Genomic DNA, 22,520 nt, shown 5'->3' on the forward strand with positions numbered 1-22,520 from the left:
GGCCCTGAATAAGTGTGAATGACTAGACTGTGGAATAAATCGAAGAGAAACGTGTTTTGGAGGGGAAATGAACCCGATATACCATTGACCCAGTAATAAGTAAAGAGGAATTGTATTAAGGAGGATAAAATAGCATAATCGATCACCATTTATTTAGGGAAGGATTTTGATAAATAGAAATGGGACAGGCTGTTGAATATTCTAAAAAAGAAAGCAGTAGATTAGAGAGCAATAAAGCGTCAAGAGATTGTATATATTCTACCACAGTGATGGCAGTAAAAAAAGCTTGCTTTTAGCGGACTCCGTGTGTATTTGTGATTGTTAGTTAGTGCAGGTTTTCGGTTTTCATTTGACTGCCACTAATAGGTCATAATACTGAGGTATCGGTTGGGAGTGAAATGACTGGCTGAAATAAGAGTGGTAGTGACGGAAAGGATGGTGTCTCTATCCAGCTCTGTACATTACTATACAATCGAAGGGCATTATTAAGAAGCGTATAGACCGGAAGAAGGAGGACGTGTAAAGACGGTAGGAGGATAGAGTACTTTATTTAGGCTTGATCGTGGTATGATATTATTCCCAGAAAGTGAATGATCAATAAGTGCCATGTTAGAAGTTGTTAACGAAGGATATGAGGGACTTGGAATTGGAATTAACCGTAGGAAAATGAAAGGTGTGATAATATCCTCAAGGTTATTTAAGATATTTTGTATTTTTTTTTATTTCTTAGTACCCTACTAGCCACCGCTAGGACGTCTGGCAGGAGGTAAATACTTATACATCAAACTAATTTTGACCCCTACCTCGGTCAGACAATGCTATTCTGATCCCTTATCGTTCGTGGAAAAAAGGACATCTTCAATCTATCTGTTCTACTCTTAATCTCTCTAATTTTATTTGTATGATCTCGGCTGCCATAGTACGATGGGGTAAGCATACATTTTCAAAATCTTTGCCAATGAGACATCCAATTTATGCAAGAGATTTAATCTGTAATTGGACCTTCGCTCCGTGAGTAATTCTCAGCCTAGCTTCTTAAATATTTTGGATACGCTGCTTATTTAATCATAACAACGTTTTACAAATCTATCTCCATTACGCTGCACGCGATCCAATACGAAAATCTATCCAAATTCATGATGATCCCAATACTAGCGGCATATTCTAAATGAGGCCTAACCAGCGAAAGATATTTTTCTTTAACCTTTTCGTTACTTGTTCCCAATACTCTTCAAATAAATCCTCATTTTTTGTTAGCTTTTCCTCTTATTCCCCATATGTTTCACCCAGGAGAGGTCGTGAGTGAGGGTAACGCCTAGGTTTATAATTGAGTCTACACATACCATTTTGGTGTTCTCAATGCAGTAGGCGTTCGGGAGGACTGCTCTTTTTTCCAAAAAATTATCTCTGCACACTTTTGTAAGTTCAATTCCAAATGCCAAGTGTCGCAAGTTGTATCGAATTTAGGTCAGCTGCTAAAGCTGCTGTGTCCTCAGGAATACAGATATCTTTGTAAACCACTGCATCTTCGGCAAATAAACGTATCTTACTAGTGACTACGTAGTCAATGTCGTTCACGTGAAGTAGGAACAAAAGATGTCTGATAACACTTCCCTTGGGAACACCTGAAGTGACTTCTCTACATTTGAACTAACTCCATCTACAGGTATATCGAAATCTACTTACTAACTACAGCTGTGTGACCATTCTTTGTACCCGACCATTTAAAAAGTTTTTAATCCTACCCAGGAATTTTTATGCCTCTAGCTTTGTGAGTGGTTTATTATTGGGTACTTGGTCGAAAGCTTTCTTAAAATCTAAAAAAAACTGCGTCCACTGGAACATTGCTCTCTCTCGAAATTAGGATATCATGAATAAAAAGCACAAATTGTCTCGTAGGATCTACATTTTCGGAATCGTGCTGATTTGTCATCAATAACTCCTGACTATCGAGGATTCTCACGATCGAACAAGCATATGTACAGTATGTAGAGCAGTGAAGTTGAAAAGTAGTCGAATTTAAAATATTTGGGAAGGTGGTTAGAGGAAAATATGCGTTACCCCTATGGAGTTTGCACGAGGATAAAAGCAGCCTGGGGGGATCTTTAATTAGAACTGGATTACTGTGTTGGGCGTTCGGCAAAGGATTTTGGAAGAGAATGGTGAAGTAATTGTTCAGGATTGTGACAATATATGGGGACGTGTGCATTAAGGAAGGAGGGGGAAGAAGACAATTGAATTATGGACGTTAAGGCGGAAGGAGATGATTACTCTTAGTTAAGGGGACAGATCGAGAAATGCGGAGGTCCTATGAAGAATTGGGGTTGAGAAATACATATTAAAATGTAAAAGAATTTGGAAGGGAAACTAAATACGAAGTATATGTGTACTGGTGGGTGTCCAAGAAATAATTGTTGCTGTGGAAAGAGGTAGAAACGAAGGATATGACAGATGGTGGAAGGAAAATATGGGATAATGAAAACAGTTTGGAAAGGATAGCTTGGCATGGAGAGCTACTATTTGAAGACCTGCCTCAATGGCAAAACTCAATAATTTATTCGTTCATTCGTGTGTGTCATGTGGTAAAACTGAAAAAAGCAATTAGAGTTGCGTAACCTGTTTTTCGGCCTTGTGAAGAAAAATTCTCGCGTCCTTAGTGGTAGGAATTCCTCCTCCCTGAGCCACTTAGTTTTGAAAGCTGTCGAATCATCGGAGCAAAAGTCGTCGTTTCTGCTGTCACAAGCGCAATAATTAGTCGGAAGAGAATTACGGTGGGCTTCCGATTGTGCATTTTTATTCTATTATGCTCACGGGAACTCACGCGAGTTGCGCGAAGTGTAAACTCATCGCGTCGTGACTATGCGTCATGGCATTAATACGTAGTATACGTTTCATTGTGATTCTAGAAAAAAAATGCGGAATAAAAACTGAAATTAAGTCATTTTGTTCAGAGAGATTTCATGAAATTTTATTATTGCTTTGACTCAAAGTAGAAGATGGAATGAGGTATTTAGGTAAAATTAAAAAAAAAAATATTGATGGTTTTAATGTGCCAAGTACGGGTGATGTAAAAAAGATGCATTTTAAGAATGTGGTACCAACGAGGATGTGACTTAGAACAATGCAAGCTTTCTGGTTCCATGTAACTCTTTTATGTGGAGAAAATTGTTACCAATTTCATTTTAGATTTTCCAAGAGTACTTGTATATTCTAGTTTTTTATGCCAAAATAAAAACGCGACAAGGTGTTTTTAAATACTCATTCAGGCCTTTGTTAACTTCAGCTCTGCCATTATTTCTTGTCGCAAATAATATTCTGTCAGTTATTTTCTCACTCCTTCCTCTTGGTGCCTCATGATACTTTCAAAGCTTCAATGAATGTATAAACAAACTTCTTCTTCCTAGTTGAAATATCTAACCAATTATTCTAAATATCCAACATATATTATCTCTCATATGAAAATTTTCAAAGGAGAATTGGGAACACCGGTCATTTTAAAATTCAGGATAGTTTTGATAATGAAAGGGATTCATGAATGATTGTATCAAGCACATTTTGGCTACTTATAACACTCCTCATTCAAATCTGTAATGCTCATCCACAAATGTTTACCATAAACTTCATCACCAGCTATATCTTTTTTTCATGGGTTTCATGGACTCCAGCCTGAAAGAAACACTTTCATTTTAGTACATCTAATTATCAATGCCTTATGTCACCCAAACTCAGATTTTAATTTTGGCTTTGGTGGTGTTCAGTTTATATTTCATGTTATTTATCAAACTATGAAACTATTTTTGGATAACTATGTATTCCTATTCTCTCCTTTGGCAAGCAGCAGTCCGACAAATTGACAACAGGACATGGAGCACCAATTGATTGCAAGACATCAAGTTTAACAGCTGGGCCTCGAGGACCTATCTTACTTCAAGATGTAACACTGATTGATGAACTGGCCCACTTTGATCGGGAAAGGATTCCAGAAAGAGTTGTCCATGCCAAAGGAGCAGGTGGGTTATAAAGATATGTTTAACCCCTACTCTCCCTGAAAAAAAATATGTATTAGCTGAAAAATATATATTACTTAAGTGTAGCATTTTAAAGCTTTATACTGCTTGAAGTATGTGTTAATAAGTATATTTTAGTCAACTTGTTGCCGATCAATCTCTTTGATTGGAAGTAATAACTTTATTCATCGGCTGAGGTGTTCTTATTTTAGCTCAGTCATGGCCCATGTCAAAATTATAAATATTGTTAACATGGCTTATAAATATTGTTGCCATGGCTTAATGCACATTAAGCCATGGCAATACATCACATATTAAATATTTCGTCCAAGCATTTTAGTTGTAATAAATATATAATCAATACAATAATGATGGGTTATATACAGTTGAGTTGTTTTTTTAATGTTCCAGAATTAATTTTATGTATGTGCATGTCATGATGGACCCTTTACCAATATTTTTATAAGATATTGTAATAAAATCTATTCATGTATTGGTGGTTAAAAATATTTTCTATTTATCAAAGTGGAAATTTTAACTATGTATATTGTTATTGGCATTCTTTTTGAAAAGAAAATAAAAATTTATTTAATTTAATCTGCTGGAAAAGAATTTCTATTCCTTAATTTAATTGCTCTTTGCAATTGATTTTGCTTTTAGGTGCTTTTGGCTACTTCGAGGTGACACATGACATAACCAAGTACTGCAAAGCCTCTGTATTCTCAGAAATTGGCAAGAAAACACCAATTGGTGTCAGATTCTCCACTGTTGGCGGTGAAAGTGGATCTGCTGATACTGCAAGGTAGGATGACAATCATGTTTTGTAGAAGTTCTTTCCTTTTTATAGTAGTAGTATTAAGGGGCGGCAACCGACAGCTGAGGTCATCTATGCCATTATCTTTACGAAAGGTGCCCAGGGGTCTCCAGCTTAATGTCCCATCCAATGGACGGCATACTCACTCAAAGTACCCTCCACATAGCACCTCAATTAGGGATTGAGATGCCACTGAAAAATATTCAAAACCGCCGGGATTTGAATCCGGGCCCTCTGGATTGAAAGCCAGTCCGCTCCCCCCGTTTTTATCCCATTTATTCTGGATGCTGATACACTTCATTTAAAGTCACAGCATATATGTAAATGACATGAATCATGTCTGATTAAACCAACAACTAGGGTCAGATTAAACAAACCAAGTCTGATATTATCAAGTTAGGAGCATTATTTTCAATTATGCTAAGTTTGGTGGAGTAAGCGGGAGATAACTAAGGTGGTGTTTGAAAATTAATGCTAAGGAATGCATAATTCCATATTTACTCTAGCATGTATGTAGAGTTGTATTAAATTTAGATGCTTGTTTTTTCAAAAGCTGAATGTAAGATTAAGAGACATAATTAACAAGATTTTCTCTAAATACACCTTAGATGGTTTGACTTAGTGGAATTCAATTTTAATGTGAAGATATTATTGTTGGAGGGATTCAATATATATTGCCATTTGGCCAAAATAAGATATCCTTTTTAACAATAATTTGGAGAGATAAAACTACTTAGTAGACTTTAATGTATTTATTTATTAGTACTACACGTTTTCTCAAATATATATGTCACCATCAAATGTGTTTTAGTTTCAAAACACAGTCTTTGTATAGAAAGTACTGGGGAAGATGGAGGATTAGGTTAAGGGATAAAGAGATGGGGCCAGAGCTGCTGGGAGACAGTTTCAAAGTACGCATTAATTGAGTTTAATGCAAGACAGGCAGGATTATTGTATATATTTGGTAATCATGATACAAGGTACATGCTAAGTTAAAAGGGTGAGTGAGTGGAATGGAAGGTACACTGGGGAGGAGGGGACATGCATTATTAGGGATGCATATTGTGTAAAAATATACTCGAATGTATTTCCTCCATTGAGAGAAATGATGATGGAGTTGGAGGGGTCTTTTTTGTGAAGCACCATATATGTTTCTACTAGGATGTTGGATTTTTTGTTAATTTTATCGTGTTTTTGTGTCTAGAATGCAATTTTCTCCGTCTTCTGACTTAATCACTGTGTGTACCATTGTGTTTAGTCACTTTTATGTTTCATTTACTAGGAAAGTGCTTTCCAATTTATGTTGCATTACATTTTTGGAATTAACTTTGCACATTGCCATCACTATTCGTTTTCAGCATTTGAGTACTTGCTGGTTTCTCCTAAGAAATTGTCCTTACTCCTTTAAGATCTTTTGCTGAAAAAGTATATTTTTCATTTTGGTATTTTGCACAAATTTAGTGAAGGATGTACTGAAGTTGATAGATCATCAGAAAGCCCTAATGATCGCCAATGCCTTCACTAATCTTTAGACTAATGGTCACTTGTGGATTAAATGTTATTAATTTTAATAGGCATTTTCATTAGTAGTCGAAATGATTAGTTGTCAAGTATTTTTGTCTTTCCTCACCGGGCTTTAGGTATCAGACTCAGTATTGTAAGGCCTGAATGAATAATTGAGCATACTATTGTGTGGAATTAAAAAGGGTATGCTGTCTTTTTTCTGGAAATATAGATTATTTAAAGAAATTTTATGCTAGATAAGGCTACTGTATGTCTGGACACGTGCTCTTTGAAAGTGTCCGGTATCACAGAGGTAGGTTACTTTGATTAGACTTCATAATTTTTTGTACAACGAAAATTATCCATGTATACCTCTACACAAAGATATATGGCCATATGAATGTGTTAACATGTGATGTTCTCCATTTTTTTAAAACAATATTCCTCCTTTTGTCTTACATTTGCCTTATTTTAACATTGAAAAATCTGAGAATGCTGTCAGATTTTTTTATGATTATGAATTTTCTGTGTGATGAAAATGTGTTGAGTTTATGGTATTCTTAGGTTCTGGGCCTAATTTTATTTCTATGATTACTTCACAGAGATCCTAGAGGATTTGCTGTTAAATTTTATGCTGAGGATGGCATCTGGGATTTAGTGGGAAACAACACGCCAATTTTCTTCATTAGGGATCCACTTTTCTTCCCAAGCTTCATCCACACTCAAAAGAGGAATCCTGCAACACATTTAAAGGTTTTTTCTTTTTTTTTAATTTTTCATATTTTTGTACTGGCCACTTTAGGAAATTTTAAAAGGGATGGAAAGAGATTGGAAATTTATGATGTATGAATGAATCTTTGGCTGGGATTCATTCCCAACTGGAATTAATGGTATTCTAATGGTTGAATGTAGTGAAATTTGCTGTTAGCATAACCACATATCACTGGGGAGAGATTAATTCAAAATTCCATGGACTCAACTGATATAGGAACTGTGGATGCCCAATTTTTCAATCAGTTTTTGTTTGATCTGGTGATTTCTTGCAATTTTATTTAGTGAGATTTACCTCTGTGTCTAGTGCATTTAATCATTTATTTGATACACAAATCAATTTAATGTGGTTGAATCCTGTGTCTAAACATTCCTATTATAGATCTGTCAATTAGTATTTCAGTTTAACATATTCAGTTTAATCTATGTATCCCAGTAAATATCAATAAAATGCATTTACTTCCAAAAAGATGCATTCCTTCTGCCAATAATCTGAAATAATTGATAAAAATGTAATTATATAATAATTTTGCGTGAATAATAGGTAGAAGGAACCTTTGTTAATAGAAAATCAAAGAAGTGATTGTTTCCGTACAGTATGCTTAAATTTATATTTCCTTTATAATTATTTTGTAGGATCCTGACATGTTCTGGGACTTTATCACATTGAGGCCAGAAACTACTCATCAAGTTTGCTTTTTATTTTCGGACCGTGGAACACCTGATGGTTACAGGTTCATGAATGGCTATGGCTCTCACACATTTAAGCTTGTAAATTCTAAGAATGAGCCAGTTTACTGTAAATTTCACTATAAGGTAAGTACACATTTAATTTTTTTCTGATTGAAGCAAGAGTCACTCATGATTTTGTTCTGGAATGGCCATGGCAAATGAATACCTTGGGCATTGTTGGGGTATAACATGAATTCATAAAATTAGCAGGCATTGCGAACTCTTTATACTTAACAATGCTTCCATCCCTGAGTGCCCTTATTTAATTTAGTGTTATAGCTTCATTAAGTTGTAATGTTTTGATGCGATGGAGTTAAATTTTGCCATGGCAGGAAATATTCCTCATTCAGGAAAGAGAAGACTTATATTGACTGGTTGAGTATAAGTCAATTTAATAAAATGCTCTATGCCTTTAAAGTTCCATTGCCTACTGGTTGTTGGAAAAATAGTGAAAGAAAATGTTTTATAATTTCCCAGTAAGAACATATGATCCTTAAATTCATTCACTAGTTTAAACTCCAATTTTGAAGAGTTCTAAATAACTATCATTAATCCAATAGACCGACCAAGGAATCAAGAACTTGATGGCCGACAAAGCTGCTGATTTGTCTTCATCTGACCCAGACTATTCCATTAGAGATTTATATAATGCCATTTCCCAAGGAAATTTCCCATCTTGGACGTTATCAATTCAAGTGATGACATTTGCACAAGCTGAAAAGTGGCGCTGGAATCCTTTTGATCTTACCAAGGTACGCTATATGTTTGATATGTCTCTGGTTGGAAAAATGGCCATTTTTGTCAAGGGAACTGTTAATTAATATTTAACAAAGAATATATGACAAATCTTTGAATTCGTGATATTCTTTATTACTGTATCAATGGATATTACGGTATATATGCTATAGTTTTGTATGCTAATGATACTTAAACACTGAATTCTGGTGATTTTCTATCTACTATATTAATAAAAATAAAAAACACTATTATCAACCTGTCCCTTTGGTGTCAAGAAAACAGTTTGTCATTGAATGATAACAAAACCTGTTCCATGCAATTCCATTGTAAAATATCTCCACCCCCCCATCCCCCACTACTATAAATTAAAAACCATATCAATGTTATTCTTCTGTAAAATACCTGGCCCTTTACTTACCTGATAATCTTGATTGGACCATTCGCATCAATCATCTTCCTAACAAATCTGTACAGGCATTTACATGCAAAGAAAGTTAATGCATATAAACTCCATTAACACCTTATTAATTGTTTATTATTTGGTATTCTATTGGTTATGATAGGTTTTGCATGAATACATGCAAAACCTACCTACCTATACAATTCAATTGTACACACACCAGTAACCTGAAATCTGGCACTATAGTTGATCCTCTTCCATTCAAGATATTCCATTCCTCTCTCCATTCCATCAGCATGCCTATCCTGTTCCTGCCCCTTCCTCATTTGCCTAATATTCTCCTCTCTATCATCTTTCTATCTATCTATCTTCAACATCCCATCGCCATTCAAAATGCTCCACATCCATTTTTCCTGCTTCCTTTTGATTTCTCCCAACAATCCTCTTCCACCATGCCTATCACTTCCTCATTTGTTTTCTTCTCTGTCCATTTCACCTTTTCCATCCTTCTCAGCACCCACATGTCAAAAGCCTCCTGTCTACGCTTATTATCCTGCTTTGTTGACCATGTTTCGCAGCATACAATACTGTGCTCCATGTTCAAGTTTTGAAGAGCCTTTTCTTAATTTACTTTAAGTTCCTATCATCAATTCGCTGCTCCTTGTAAAGTCTACTATACCTAATGCAATTCCTCCGTTTTGTCTCTACTACTTCAACCATTTTGGCCCAAAACACTTCTGAGATAAGTAAACTGTTCCACATACTATATTTTTTGCCCTCCTATTTTAATGTTTAACTTAGCCTTTCTCTTTCTGGAAAACCATATAACCTATGTTTTATATACATCCATAGTTATTTCACTGACCTTCATATCCCCTCTGCAGTGTTTGCAACTCCTTGGCTGACTGAACAACTGAAGCATCATAACCCGCTACTCTGATTTTATGGATTCCTCCCTGATTGTCATTCCTATCTTCAGTTCTACCCATGCCTCTTTTACCATTTCCTCCACATATACTAGAACTAAAAGCTTGATCTAACTAAACCCAGCAAACTAACTGATGATGCTGCTAGTTTGTGAAATGCAATGTAATGGAAATAAAGTCTGTGGAAAATTACAAACTTTTAATATAGACAGAAAATAATTCCACGAAGTGAAGCTTGAAAGTGTAAATGTATATTTGCTATGCACTAGTAAATAGATTTGCTATATACTAGCAAACTAAAGCTTGATAATCCGTAAACCTTATTTTATGAATTGTCTGGTGACTTTCATTCCTATTGCTAGTTCTTCTCATGTGTCTTTAACCATTTCAGCCCTGGTGATAAGTGGACATGCTTGTCTTACTCTTCTTATTCAGATTGCCTACTGGGTCCCTCTATTCCCCTCTGATACCTGCACAGTCTGTGACATTAAAGGTTACAGATAAGTCTCCTATCCCCATAATCTACTACTTCTACTCCTCCTTATAGTCTACTCCTTCTGACCTGGTGATGACCCTGAAGAGTTGAAACCAGTAGTACAAATAAAAAAATTGTGTGGAAGTTACAAAGTATTTTCATTCAAACGAGCATGAACCTCCACAAAGTTGAGCCCGAGACCATAGAATTCACTTCTACTCCTCCCAATGTATTCATATGCCCTACTCTCCATCTTCTTATTAATAATTGTGAGAACCACTTAAGCTGCGTGTGAAATCATAAGTCCTTTGAGGACAGACACAAAATGTGAATCTTTAGCTCTTAGTATCTGTAATATTGTTTATTATCTCCTCATATCTGTGTTTTTTACCTCCTCATACCCTCTTTTTTCCTATTTATTGTATTTTTTCCTTCATGCCTATGTAAATAGTCAAATACTGAAGACTTATATATCTTTTAGTGATTTTGAACTATAAATAAATAGAAAAAATAAATATGTGTAGTGTAGTGCCTCACGATACCTAAATAGTCAATTTGAATTATCTCAATTTGCTGTTTACTGAATTCCACATGATTTGATTTACTTGTTACTAAGAAATTGTAGTATAAATGTTTGAAAACATGGATTTATAATTGTCAATCTTCTTTAAACTATTAGCACCAGCTGGATATGAAATGAATGATCTGTCAGTGCACTTACTAAATCATTCTTATATTATGTTATATATGTTAACTTAAGTTGTAAACAGTCATGGAAAATTTGCAACTTTAGAAATTAACTTAAAAATTCTTTATTATCATATTCTGACAGTTAAATTTTAAATGAAGTATATGAGAAATTACTGATTATTATTCTTAGGTGTGGCCTCATTCTGAATTCCCGTTGATTCCTGTGGGCAAATTAGTTCTTGACCGCAACCCCAAGAACTACTTCGCGGAGGTGGAGCAAATAGCCTTCAGTCCTTCACATCTCATTCCTGGCATCGAACCCAGCCCAGACAAAATGTTGCAGGTAACCTGATTAAAAACACCTTAATTTATTTGAATTTATATGTTAGTATGTTATGAGGACCTATTTGTGATCGTAATAGTTTTTTAATGTACATGATAAATTATTTGAAGGAATACTTGATTGCTATGTTTTGTATGAATACAATGTATGATGATACAACTTAACCCTGTAGCCTTTGAATAATCATGGAGACTCAAATAGTTATCAACCCCTTTAATTTTATTAATGGAGGGAAGCATATGTGCAGAGTTAAAGTCACAGTCATTACTGCCTTCATTTGCTGTTAGTTTGAACTTATTTTTAAAAGGGTTTATTTTTCAGAAGTATTTTAGTTACTTATTGGATATGTGGAGAAAAATTTTTATGTAGTGTATATATGAGTCATTCCTATGCTTCAATGTGTTATATACCGGCAAATATTTCTTTGAAGTCACAATCAACTTGGGGATTGTCAGAATTAAAAGATTTTGATGATTCCTATCAAATTTATGGATTCAAGATTCAATTGAATCTTTTGATGAAATTTTGAACCTTGGCTGTGTTGGTTGCCTATTACTTTCCTTGAGTACATTGAAAGCCTATGGTCACAAAATTAGGTAATCTTTTATGGGTAAAAAATTCTATACTTGGCCAACAAAAATTATTAAATTGAAAAAACTCATTGTTAACATTGTTAAAATAAAACATTCATTATTTTTTAATTTTTTCATGAAATTGCTGTGTGAATTTAATGGCTTGTAGACTTTTTTATTTGTTCACTTGTCTGCTTATTCCTCACAAGGGTCTTTTTTGTTTTATTTTTATTTTAAATTATGTGGATAAAATTTGCTCATTTTCTTCTTTTTGACATACATTCGAGCCAAGTATTTTATTTGATTTCTTAGGATTAAAAGTTAGTTTCGATTTAAACTTAAACTGCTTTATTCTCATTCATTTATTTGGCATTATTATGCAGTAACTGTTCAAATAGGTTTGATGGAAATTGTTGTATTTTTCCAGGGTCGTTTGTTCTCATATGCTGACACCCATAGGCACCGCCTTGGTGCTAATTACCTGCAATTGCCTGTAAATTGCCCATACCGTTGTGCTGTCAAAAACTATCAGCGAGATGGTCCCCAGACATATTGCAATCAAGAAGGTGCTCCCAATTACTTCCCAAATAGTTTCAGTGGACCAACCGAGTGCCCCAAAGCCGCACTTACCAAATTCAGTACTACTGGAGATGTTATGAGGTAAATTAAATGGCTAGTTGTCATATAATAATTTATAATCAATCACATTAAACTTGTTCAATGATCCAGGATTTCCACACCTTGTTGTAGAGGTTTAGTTGGATTTAAGTGAACCAATAAATAGCATAAGGGTATGTTGAAGACTCTGATTGAGGGAAAATATTAGGTAAGTGAGGAATGAATAGGATAGGCATGTTGGATGGAATCTCAGGGACATTGTCAATTGCATCATCCTTCTTTGAAATGGTTGCAGGAAGTGAGAGTAAGAGTATTAAAGTTTGTCGTGTAGGCACTAAATGGCATTAGTGATATTGACTGAAGGCTATTGAGTCTATATAATATGGATTTCACTCATGCTTGACATTGTATTCCATGTTTGACATCATTCTTAGTCATCTCTGCTGATATCATGTTTGCACCTGAGAAAGATATTTAATTTACATTAACCACATGTTTACACAGCTGTGCAAATATCTTCAATACACATGGGAAATATATCTCATAGATATATAGCTCCTTTAGATGGTTAGGCTGCTATCATTTTTACTCCAGGTAAATATACTAATAATATTTATTAATCCAGTTGCCATTTACATGAAGAATAGGATAAACAAAAAAATGGAAATGTATTTCAACACACCTACAATGGGTTAAATAAAGAATGGTCACTGCAATGTAATATCATGAAGATACTAATAGTGTAATACAATATTCCTAGTGTTAATTTTTTCAAGTTGAATTTCAGGGATATGATAATGCTAGTGTCTTTTACAGACCTGACACCATGAACATTTTTTGTGTGTTCCCTTATTTTTTGGTGACCTCATACATGTATGATCTCCACATCCATTACTTCATCAGGGTACCTATTTTGTCTGCCACCATTATAATTGATTTATAGGAGACATAGAATCCATACTTTTAATGTTTATTGCATTATTGTGATTTTTCCCAACAGAGATGCTCATTTATATGCTGCAGTATGTTCTGCATTGTGGCACTAAATTTCCAGTTTTGTCAATATTAACTATGTTATTAGCTGGAAAGGCTTCTGTTAATTTGTGCAAGGTTGAAATTTCCTTTAATCTCACATATTTGGAAGCATTCTTGGCATCAATTAAAGACACTGAAGCTGAAGTGTTAGCCTCTGACTTTGGCAAAGGACCAGGAATTAGAAAATTCTGAGATCTTTTATGTTTAAACCTGATGATCAACTTTGCATCCGAATTCTTTTATTTTCCTCATGTCTATGCTTTGATTCTAGTTAGAACTTAATCCTCTACAAAACAAAGCTCTGACTTTTCTGCATTTTTTTATAATTGCTGACAATGTTGAATTTGATATTCCAAACTGTTCAGAAGTCTGTTTAAGATTTGTAACTGGTATCAACCACATTTTATAGAAACTGAATTTTATTTTAGTCATGTAATTTGTTAACCTTTTTGAAATAAGTTGCTAATTTCATATATAACCTATGGGTCCAACGACCAAAAATACTCTTAGAAATAAAAGTTGTTTTCAGAATGTTTAAGAATTCTCACATCTCACTTTGAAGTTGGAATCTTGAGCATGTAGGGGAGAAGATCAAATTTTAGAATTTATGATCTAGGTTCTGGAGGAATATAAGTAAACCCAATGGCAAGCTTCACTTACAAGCCCTTCTTTATGAGAGAATGGACATTCCTGGACTTCGTTTATTTCCGCAAAAGAAAGTCTTGGAGGCCCCCATCAATATGGAGATGGAGGAATGCATACAATTAGAGGTTGAGGGTGCTTTGAATAGGGCATTGTTGCACTGCCAATGACCATACCCAGCAAAAAGAGAGGGATCCAGAGATGTGAAGTTGTGATTTTATCTCTACTGGCATGCTAGTGAATAATCTCAATGGGTTTATTTAAGAGAACCATTGAGAAAATAATGGATCAGGAAATTCACCGTAAATATAATTTTGTGCCATCTGAAAAATGTTCTTGTGATAATCATTGTTTCATGTTGATATTGCATTAAAAATTAATGAATACACATAGGCAACTATTGGAACTGAGATGGACCTTGCCTGTGATTCATGTTAACTGATATTTTGTTTTCCATTTTTGTGCCAGCTATGTTCCACGTTACTTATGATAAGAGCTAAGAAATCATATTTATTCTAGAACTTCACCTAGACATTTGAAATTTCCAATATTGGAAGTAACATAGGATGAAAAAATTTCTAATTCTGCATTCACATTAACAGGTTTTGCCATTATAAATCTCATCGGGCCAAAATCTGATGATGGTGAATGGCTGCAAAACCTGGTTGTCTAAATAAATGTTGAATTTGGAATGCAAACTTTTTCATTGTCTGTTCCTCATGATGAAAAAATTTCGTGAAGCTGAAAATTGTTTGCCAAGATTCATTTTCAAAAGAAAAAATGATTCCTTGGTTTTAAGCTTTAACTACAATGAAAGGATGCAAATGAAAAATTTCATAAAATAATTTTGAAATTGATGTAGATGCTCCTCCTTTGTGTACCCATAAATATACTAATTGTTTTATACCTCTCCTTCTAATTATAATTAATTATATAATTGCGTTGTTGCAGATACAATGCTGATGATGAAGATAATTTTGGACAGGTAACAAGTTTCTGGAAGAAAACACTCAAACCTGCAGAAAGGGAGAGATTGGTGGAAAACATTGCCTCTCACTTGAAAGATGCCTCTGATTTTATTCAGGTATGTATTTTTCTTGTAAGATTAGGTGGACATTTTAAAACATTCATTCAATCAATTTAATGCAACAGGCTAAAAATACTGGCAATATAAAACGAATTCCTCTTACCATTGATGTTTACAATTTACCAGCGAAAAAATGTTGTACCCAATATGGAATGAAAAATGAATAGAAATATATATTGTATATCCTTCATTTATCCTTCTGTGCTGGAAAATGTGTACATTATTTCTCCAATTGTTCTGCTTGAAGAGTTTTTTCAACAGCTATTCCTGTGGGCCATCATACTTTTCCATTTGGGTGGTATTGTCTTGGGTTGGACGAGGCATCTAATTTTTTTTCAACTATGTTAGCAGTTGTGTGATCTTACTTCTGTTTAGTGTTGAGGATGTTAGCTACATGCCTAGAGATTTTTTTTAAATCAAAGTTGCCCATTGAATTTTTTTACATTTTGAGTTGCTGCTAGTCCTCTGGGTGAGCAGCATTACCAAATTCATAGGCATCACAAAAATGTTTTGTCTGTAAAAAATCGATGGCTTTGACCATTGTACTGGTAATTTTCCTTCATATTGTGTATAACAAAAATCCACTTGTGGATGGAAAGAAATGATTGCACTTCTTGACTGTAGAAAAAAAATTATATAACTGTGGTAGTAATTATTAGGTGAGGGGACTGACAGCTAAAGTCATTTTTGTCATTATGGAATTGTGGCTAATTTGGTCGAGGTAGGGTGATTTAGGGAATAGGAGAAGGGAGGAGAGAATCCCAACACCTGCATTAGCTTACTCCTTTTACAAAATATGCCAAGGGGTCAGCGATTAAATATCCCTTCCAACAGAGAGCGCACTGCACTTGATGTGCTCTCCTCATGACTCCCAAGTAACGATCAGAATATCCCTAAAAATTCTACCGCCACCAAGATTTGAACCTCGACTCTTGGGGTCGGAAGCCTGTATATTAGTCAATGCATCAACCCAATTCGTCATGATAGGAATCATTTAATGGTCACATTTTAATGATTTGCCAAGAAAAGTGGATGCATAAAATATATTATGCTAGAGCTGTAAGAATGGCTGGAAATCACCTAAATGCTTAGCACCGTAGTGACCTTCAAATCTTGGCCATATTTACCAAAAACCATCATTGGCAATTGCAGTGTGTCATTAAAAATGTCATACCATAATTGTTTTCATTGTAGCATATTTTTAATAATTTGTTGCTAATATTCATCATGAAAGCTTGGTTGCAAAACTGGATATTATTTTGAAGGCTTTTCTCTTTCCTTGCATTTTGATCCAGTCCAAAAATATTATAGTTCTATTGTAGTCCCTTCCAAAAATAAGTACATTCATAAAAATATTCAGTAGTAGTAATCAACCCTGTAAAACTAAAGAATTGTCAAAAATGGAACCAATTTATTTTTTACAACAATGAATTTTTTCGGTTCTTTATTTAATATACCACAACATTGCTCACTACACATTGTGTCACAAATGGAAACATTTTCTTGAATAATAAATTGAGCTTGTCTGGTATCTCAATTTTTGTAGCTATTGTAGCTATAGGGTCTGCAATGACCCCAAAGGAAAACAGTCCAACTGCAGTTGAAATTCTAGGTATTTATGGAAAGGTATGATATGCTATCATTCACAACCATTTTAGTGATTAGTTTTATTATAATTGATGCATAAAATTAGCCCGCAAACATTGTGGTTCCATTTAAAGCCATTTGTGAAGGATGTAAGAGGGTCATCCGGAAAGTAGTACCCGTTCGTGAAATAAAGACACAAAAGTAAATATTAACAAACATAAAAAATTTTATTTGAAAGAGGATACTTTAAACTACTTCTCAACATAATCTCCAAGCAAATTAAGGCATTTGTCATAACGTGTGACAAGTTTCTGTATTCCTGCTGCATAGTCCTTCGCCGCCAGCTCATTGAGACACAGGGTCACTCCTTCTTTAAGTTCTTCATCGCTGTCAAATCTTTTTCCTGCCAAAAAGTCTTTAAGCTTTGTAAAGAGATGAAAATCTGAAGGGGCCAAGTCCGGGCTATACGGTGGATGGTCGAAAGTTTCCCATTTGAATTGCTGCAAAAGTTTTTGTGTTATCCCAGCTGCATGAGGCCTGGCATTGTCATGAACGAGAATGACACCAGTAGACAATAGACCTCGCCGCCGATTTTGTATTGCCCGCCGTAATTTCTTTAATGTTTCACAATACGCATTGGCATTAATAGTGTCTCCACGGGCCATAAAATCAATAAGCAATACACCTCGTCGATCCCAGAAAATGGTTGCCATGAGTTTCCTGGTGGACAGAACTGTCTTGAATTTTTTTGGTTTGTTTGGTGAATGAGCATGATGCCACTCCATTGACTGTCGTTTACTCTCAGGTGATGCATAACAAACCCATGTTTCGTCACCAGTAATTATGCGAGTCAAGAAAGAGTCTCCTCATCAGAATAACGTCCCAAAAACGTCAGTGCTGCAGCCATACGCTTGGTTTTGTGCTCATCTGTAAGCTTGCGAGGGACCCATCTTGCACAAATTTTTGCATAATGCAGATGGTGTTTAACAATTTCATGAACAATTGTTCGAGAAACATTGGGAAAATGCTCACAGATGTCATCAATTGTGACGCGCCGATCGTTCCTCACGAATTCGTCAACTGAGCTCACCAGTTGGTCTGTAATGACAGACGGTCTCTCCGAACGCTCATCGTCGTGTGTGTTCCCCCTCCCCATGTTGAAGTTGCGACACCACCGCCGAACAGACGACTCGTCCATTACATTGTCTCCATACACCTCCTTTAATTGGCGATGAATATCACATGGGCGAACGTTTCTTGCATTGAGGAATTTAATCACTGCCCTCACTTCACAACTGGCGGCGTTCTCAATTTTTTTAAACATTGTAAACAATCACAGAAACAACACAGGCAATGCTAGCGTCACGCAACTTGGCTCAGAGAAGGCAGACAAGCCACTGAAGCTATCTGACCTCGTCCAGCGGCTACTCGCGTCGTCAGCACTTCATGCGGCACGAACGGGTACTACTTTCCGGATGACCCTCGTATTACTAAATAAAGACAATTCAATATCTTGGGTGGCATTTTATGCTATCTAGATGCGTGCTGGCATATGTTATGCATTGTCCAGCACATGGGCGATGACAATTGAAATAATGCATTATGAGTTATTCTTTTTTCTCTTTCCCCCACCCTCTCTTACTTATACTTGCAATCCATTTGGAAATGGCAGTATAAACTGGTTGGGTTTACTATTTCGTTGATATTGCCCGAAGTCTTCAGTGAGGCAGCATTTTTCATGAAGCTTTAAATTAATTTAAAATTTATCTAAAAATCGAAATGTAACCTAGGACTCTCTTCCCCCATATTATGAAGTAGGTGAATTGTGTGTGTTTCAGATTTGTTGTTAATATAAGGTTCTGTATGATCAAACCTCAAGGGTTGTGAATTAACCTATAGAAGTGAGATGGGCCCTTCAATCATAATGTAGTAATTAGGATTATTATAATTGCATTTTTTTAAATATGAGAAGTGTTAAGTTAGTTATCAAAGCATTGACATTTTATTTTTTCAATTAAAGGAGCGTGCTTTGAAGAACTTCAGCCAGGTTGATGCTGAGTTTGGCAAAATGCTGCGGGCGGGTCTCAGCAAGTATGCTCGACCAGGCTCTAAATTTGCTACTGCCAATCTCTAATGTAACGTTTTCATTGTTCATTTCTCTAAGATTCAATTCGAGTTTATCCAAGAATACTTAATGAAATATATACTTTGTTGTTAAAGGCTTGGGGTTTTTCATAATTGCTATATCTAAAGTTGATATGAAACAAAAAATGAAAAGAATATGTTAAGGGAGTTCATTATGAACAGTTTTTGACATTTCCTTAATGCCAGTTGAAATGGATATATTTCATACTCAAATACAAATGAAAAGTGTTATGATGAATGGCAAATGTAGTTAATTACAGAAAAATTGGTGCTGTTTTGTTATATTTTTATATGAATTTTTCATGGTTGAGGGAGTTATTTTAATGTAAGTTTCAAAATGAGAATAAAGATTTACTTAATGATGTTATTCCCTGTTATTCTTGCTATAGAATTTTTATAACAAATGTTTTCAAGGTTTTAATTCAAATTATTTATCACATGATGTGTGTATGCCCTTATGCATTTTTACCTTCTTCCAAAGAAAAAAGATGTGAATAAGCATGTGAGTTCAGCATGGATGATAGGGCTGGTGATTGGGAAACTGTATCCATCAAAACATTGAAAAAACTGCTTGCTGAAATAACTTATGTTTCATAGTACTCCATTTGCTTATATTGTGCATGCTTGTAAATCTACAATGTAAATACTTGGAGAGAGAAAATGGGAAGTTTCTGAAACAGTGATGCATGCCTCCGTATTTAGCCTCTTTAGTCCCCAGAAAAATGTAGAAGATTAATGTCAACATTTCATTTATACCTCCAATAAGAAAATGTTTTTTCCTTCATGAAGTAGCATTAATGAACTATTATTATTTTTGAGATGGTATTTTACTTGCGAGTAGAGGATGTGATCTGATACACTTGAAAAATGCACTAACTCCCAGCAGTATATCTTAACTAACATTTATTTTTTTGACCGCACTGTTTGGTTAGATCAATGGCACTAATAATTATCAACTCTGTTCTGAAAGTGGAGACTTTTGGGCTCAATCAATAATGGCAACTTAGGTGAACTTTGGATAAAGGTGAAGTCATTTCATGATTATAAATGAATGTACAAAATGGACTGCTTCGAGGAACTGTCTCGTGTCCATTTACACAATAAAATCACACTTCAGAATGCAAAGATAAATAAAAAAATAATGTTGTGTGTTGGAGACAGTTTTTTTCTTAGCCTGAAGTGATGAAATAAGTATACTTGTGCGCACCAATGCTGAAAATAATATGCATACTTGTGTTTGGGAATTCCAGAATCCTCCTATCTATAAAGCCTCACTTTCATAACTAAGGCTGCCACTAGCCTAGGGTCTAGCACTTACCATGCAGATGGCTACAATATACCTGGGGGCTGTTGGTTGCTCAAGGTTTCCTCCCAATCCAAACTCCCAAAGATATAATGGTACAGCCAGTGGTGGTATACGTAACTGAGCTTAAACTCTAGTCATTAGAGTGAAATTTACATGAACCATTTAGTTGCGCAGAGTTGGATTCCGTGATGATTATTGATATGCTTATGAAAAAGTCTTAAAACTCTTCAAACAAGGTTAGCTGTGGACCACGGAAGTAATGGCTGCTGGCCGAAAATTAGGTGGATGTTGGCCTTGTTAGAAGGTGGGTACTGATGTGCATCATTTATTAATGGGAAAAAGTTGCCGCTTTAAGAAATGACTGCTTAGTGGAGATGAGTGTTGGTGCAGGTATCACTGTAAGTCTTTTCAAAATGTTGAGGACAGGAAAATTAGAGTATATTAAGAGAGAGATGGAAAGAGGAAATGTAGATATTTTAAGTTTATTTGAGGTGAGATGGAAGGATAGCAGGGATTCCTGGAGTGATAGTTACAGAGTAATATACAGCGGTGGGGACGAGAGCCAACAAGGAGTTGCCATAATATTGAATAAAGAGTTAGGAGGAAGTGTAGTCAACATAGAACAAGTAGCAGATAGAATATTAGCAGATAAAAGCAGAACTGACGAACTTGGTCATTGTTCAGGTAGGTATACATGCTGCCAAGCAATCATAAGGAGGAAGAAGTCGATAGGATATACAATCAGTTAGAGGACATAATCATGTGTGTTCTTGCAGGGAAACATTTGATAGAGAAAGGGAAGTGGAATGGGACGATAGGGGAAGAAAGAAATGGTGATGAGGTGGGGGACTGCAGTTTAGGTACGAAGAATGACCGTGGGAAGTAAGCAATTGAGTTCTGTAGGAAACAGGGGTGAGTCATCACCAATACTTGGTTTAGACACCACAAAATGCATAGGTTTACATGGAAAATGCCAGGTGACTTAGAGAGGTATCAGTTATATTATGTGATGGTTCGGCACAGATTCAGAAACAGTGTGATCAATTCGCACAGCTTCCCAGGAGTGGATGCGGACTCTGAGCACAATTTAGTTGTTATGAAGTGCAGCATTTGGTTAAAAAAGATGAGGCAGGGGAGAGAAATGGAATGTAGAGGCATTAAATGGAGTGACAAGGAAGGAGTATCAGCAGGCTGTAGAGAAAATCTTGGAAGACAGTAAAGAGCTGAGTACCATTGAAGAAAAATGAGAAAGTATCAAGAAAGGGATATCAAAAGCCACAAATGAAACTATTGGAACCATTAATGGGAAAAGGACTAGGAAACCATGGATCACAGATGAGATGATTATAAAGATAGATGAGAGAAGAAAATGGAAGAATGTGAACATAGAGATAGGGAGAAGTAAGTACAAAGAGTTAAATAATTAATTAAGTCTGTCAACAAATAAAGCAAAAGAAGCATGGTGGAAGACACAGTGCAAGGATATGGAAAGTTTGCTGAAGAAGGGTGAAATTGGTGCACTATACAGTTAGGTTAAATCACTCTAGGGATGTAAGAAGGGAAGATCTGAGCTAAAAGTTAGAGATAAGTCTAGTAAAATAATAGTTGATGCGGAAAAGATCCAAGTGAGATTGAAGGAATATATAGAAGAACTATATGGCAAAGAACTTGGGCCAACAAGCTTAGACATAGAAAGGAAATCTGACGTAGATGAAGATAGCTTAGGTCCAGGCATACTCGACAATGAGATAGAAAGGGCACCAAGGGAGATGAAACTAAATAAGGCCTTGGGGGTGGATAACATTCCTGCGGAACTACTGAAAGGTTTAGGAAAATGTGGGAGGAAGAGGCTATATGAGCTGATGCGTAGTATCTAAGGTAGTATGAGGAAGGAATCTGGCCGGAAGACTTTGTGAGATCAGTTTTAGTTCCTATTCCGAAAAAGGTAAAGGCTACATCATGTGTGGACTACAGGACAATAAGTTTAATATCCCACGCAGCTAAAGTTGTTCTCAGGATCATCATCTAAAGGATAGAGAGTAGAGCAAATGATTACTTAGGGGATTATCAGTTTGAGTTCAGGAAGGGGAGAGGCACGCGTGATGCCATTGCAGTAATGAGATCACTAA

At 35.5% G+C, this 22,520-nt stretch overlaps 1 protein-coding gene across 1 annotated transcript in view; it reads left to right on the forward strand.

The window, feature by feature from the left end:
* The window catches only part of Cat (Catalase), a 43,482-nt gene extending 24,030 nt beyond the window's left edge, over nt 1–19,452 (forward strand). Inside the window, exons 2-10 of the mRNA XM_071590292.1 lie at nt 3,839–4,010; nt 4,668–4,809; nt 6,927–7,077; nt 7,732–7,911; nt 8,388–8,579; nt 11,247–11,399; nt 12,399–12,631; nt 15,218–15,350; nt 18,961–19,452. Coding sequence (XP_071446393.1) covers nt 3,839–4,010; nt 4,668–4,809; nt 6,927–7,077; nt 7,732–7,911; nt 8,388–8,579; nt 11,247–11,399; nt 12,399–12,631; nt 15,218–15,350; nt 18,961–19,074 — 1,470 coding nt within the window. The 3' untranslated portion in view covers nt 19,075–19,452. The remainder of the gene's footprint in view (nt 1–3,838; nt 4,011–4,667; nt 4,810–6,926; nt 7,078–7,731; nt 7,912–8,387; nt 8,580–11,246; nt 11,400–12,398; nt 12,632–15,217; nt 15,351–18,960) is intronic.
* Nucleotides 19,453–22,520: the final 3,068 nt, after the last annotated feature.

This window comes from Hetaerina americana, unplaced genomic scaffold (genome assembly GCF_022747635.1).
Source record: "Hetaerina americana unplaced genomic scaffold, ioHetAmer1.1.p SCAF_4, whole genome shotgun sequence".
NCBI classification, from domain to species: Eukaryota; Metazoa; Arthropoda; class Insecta; order Odonata; family Calopterygidae; genus Hetaerina; species Hetaerina americana.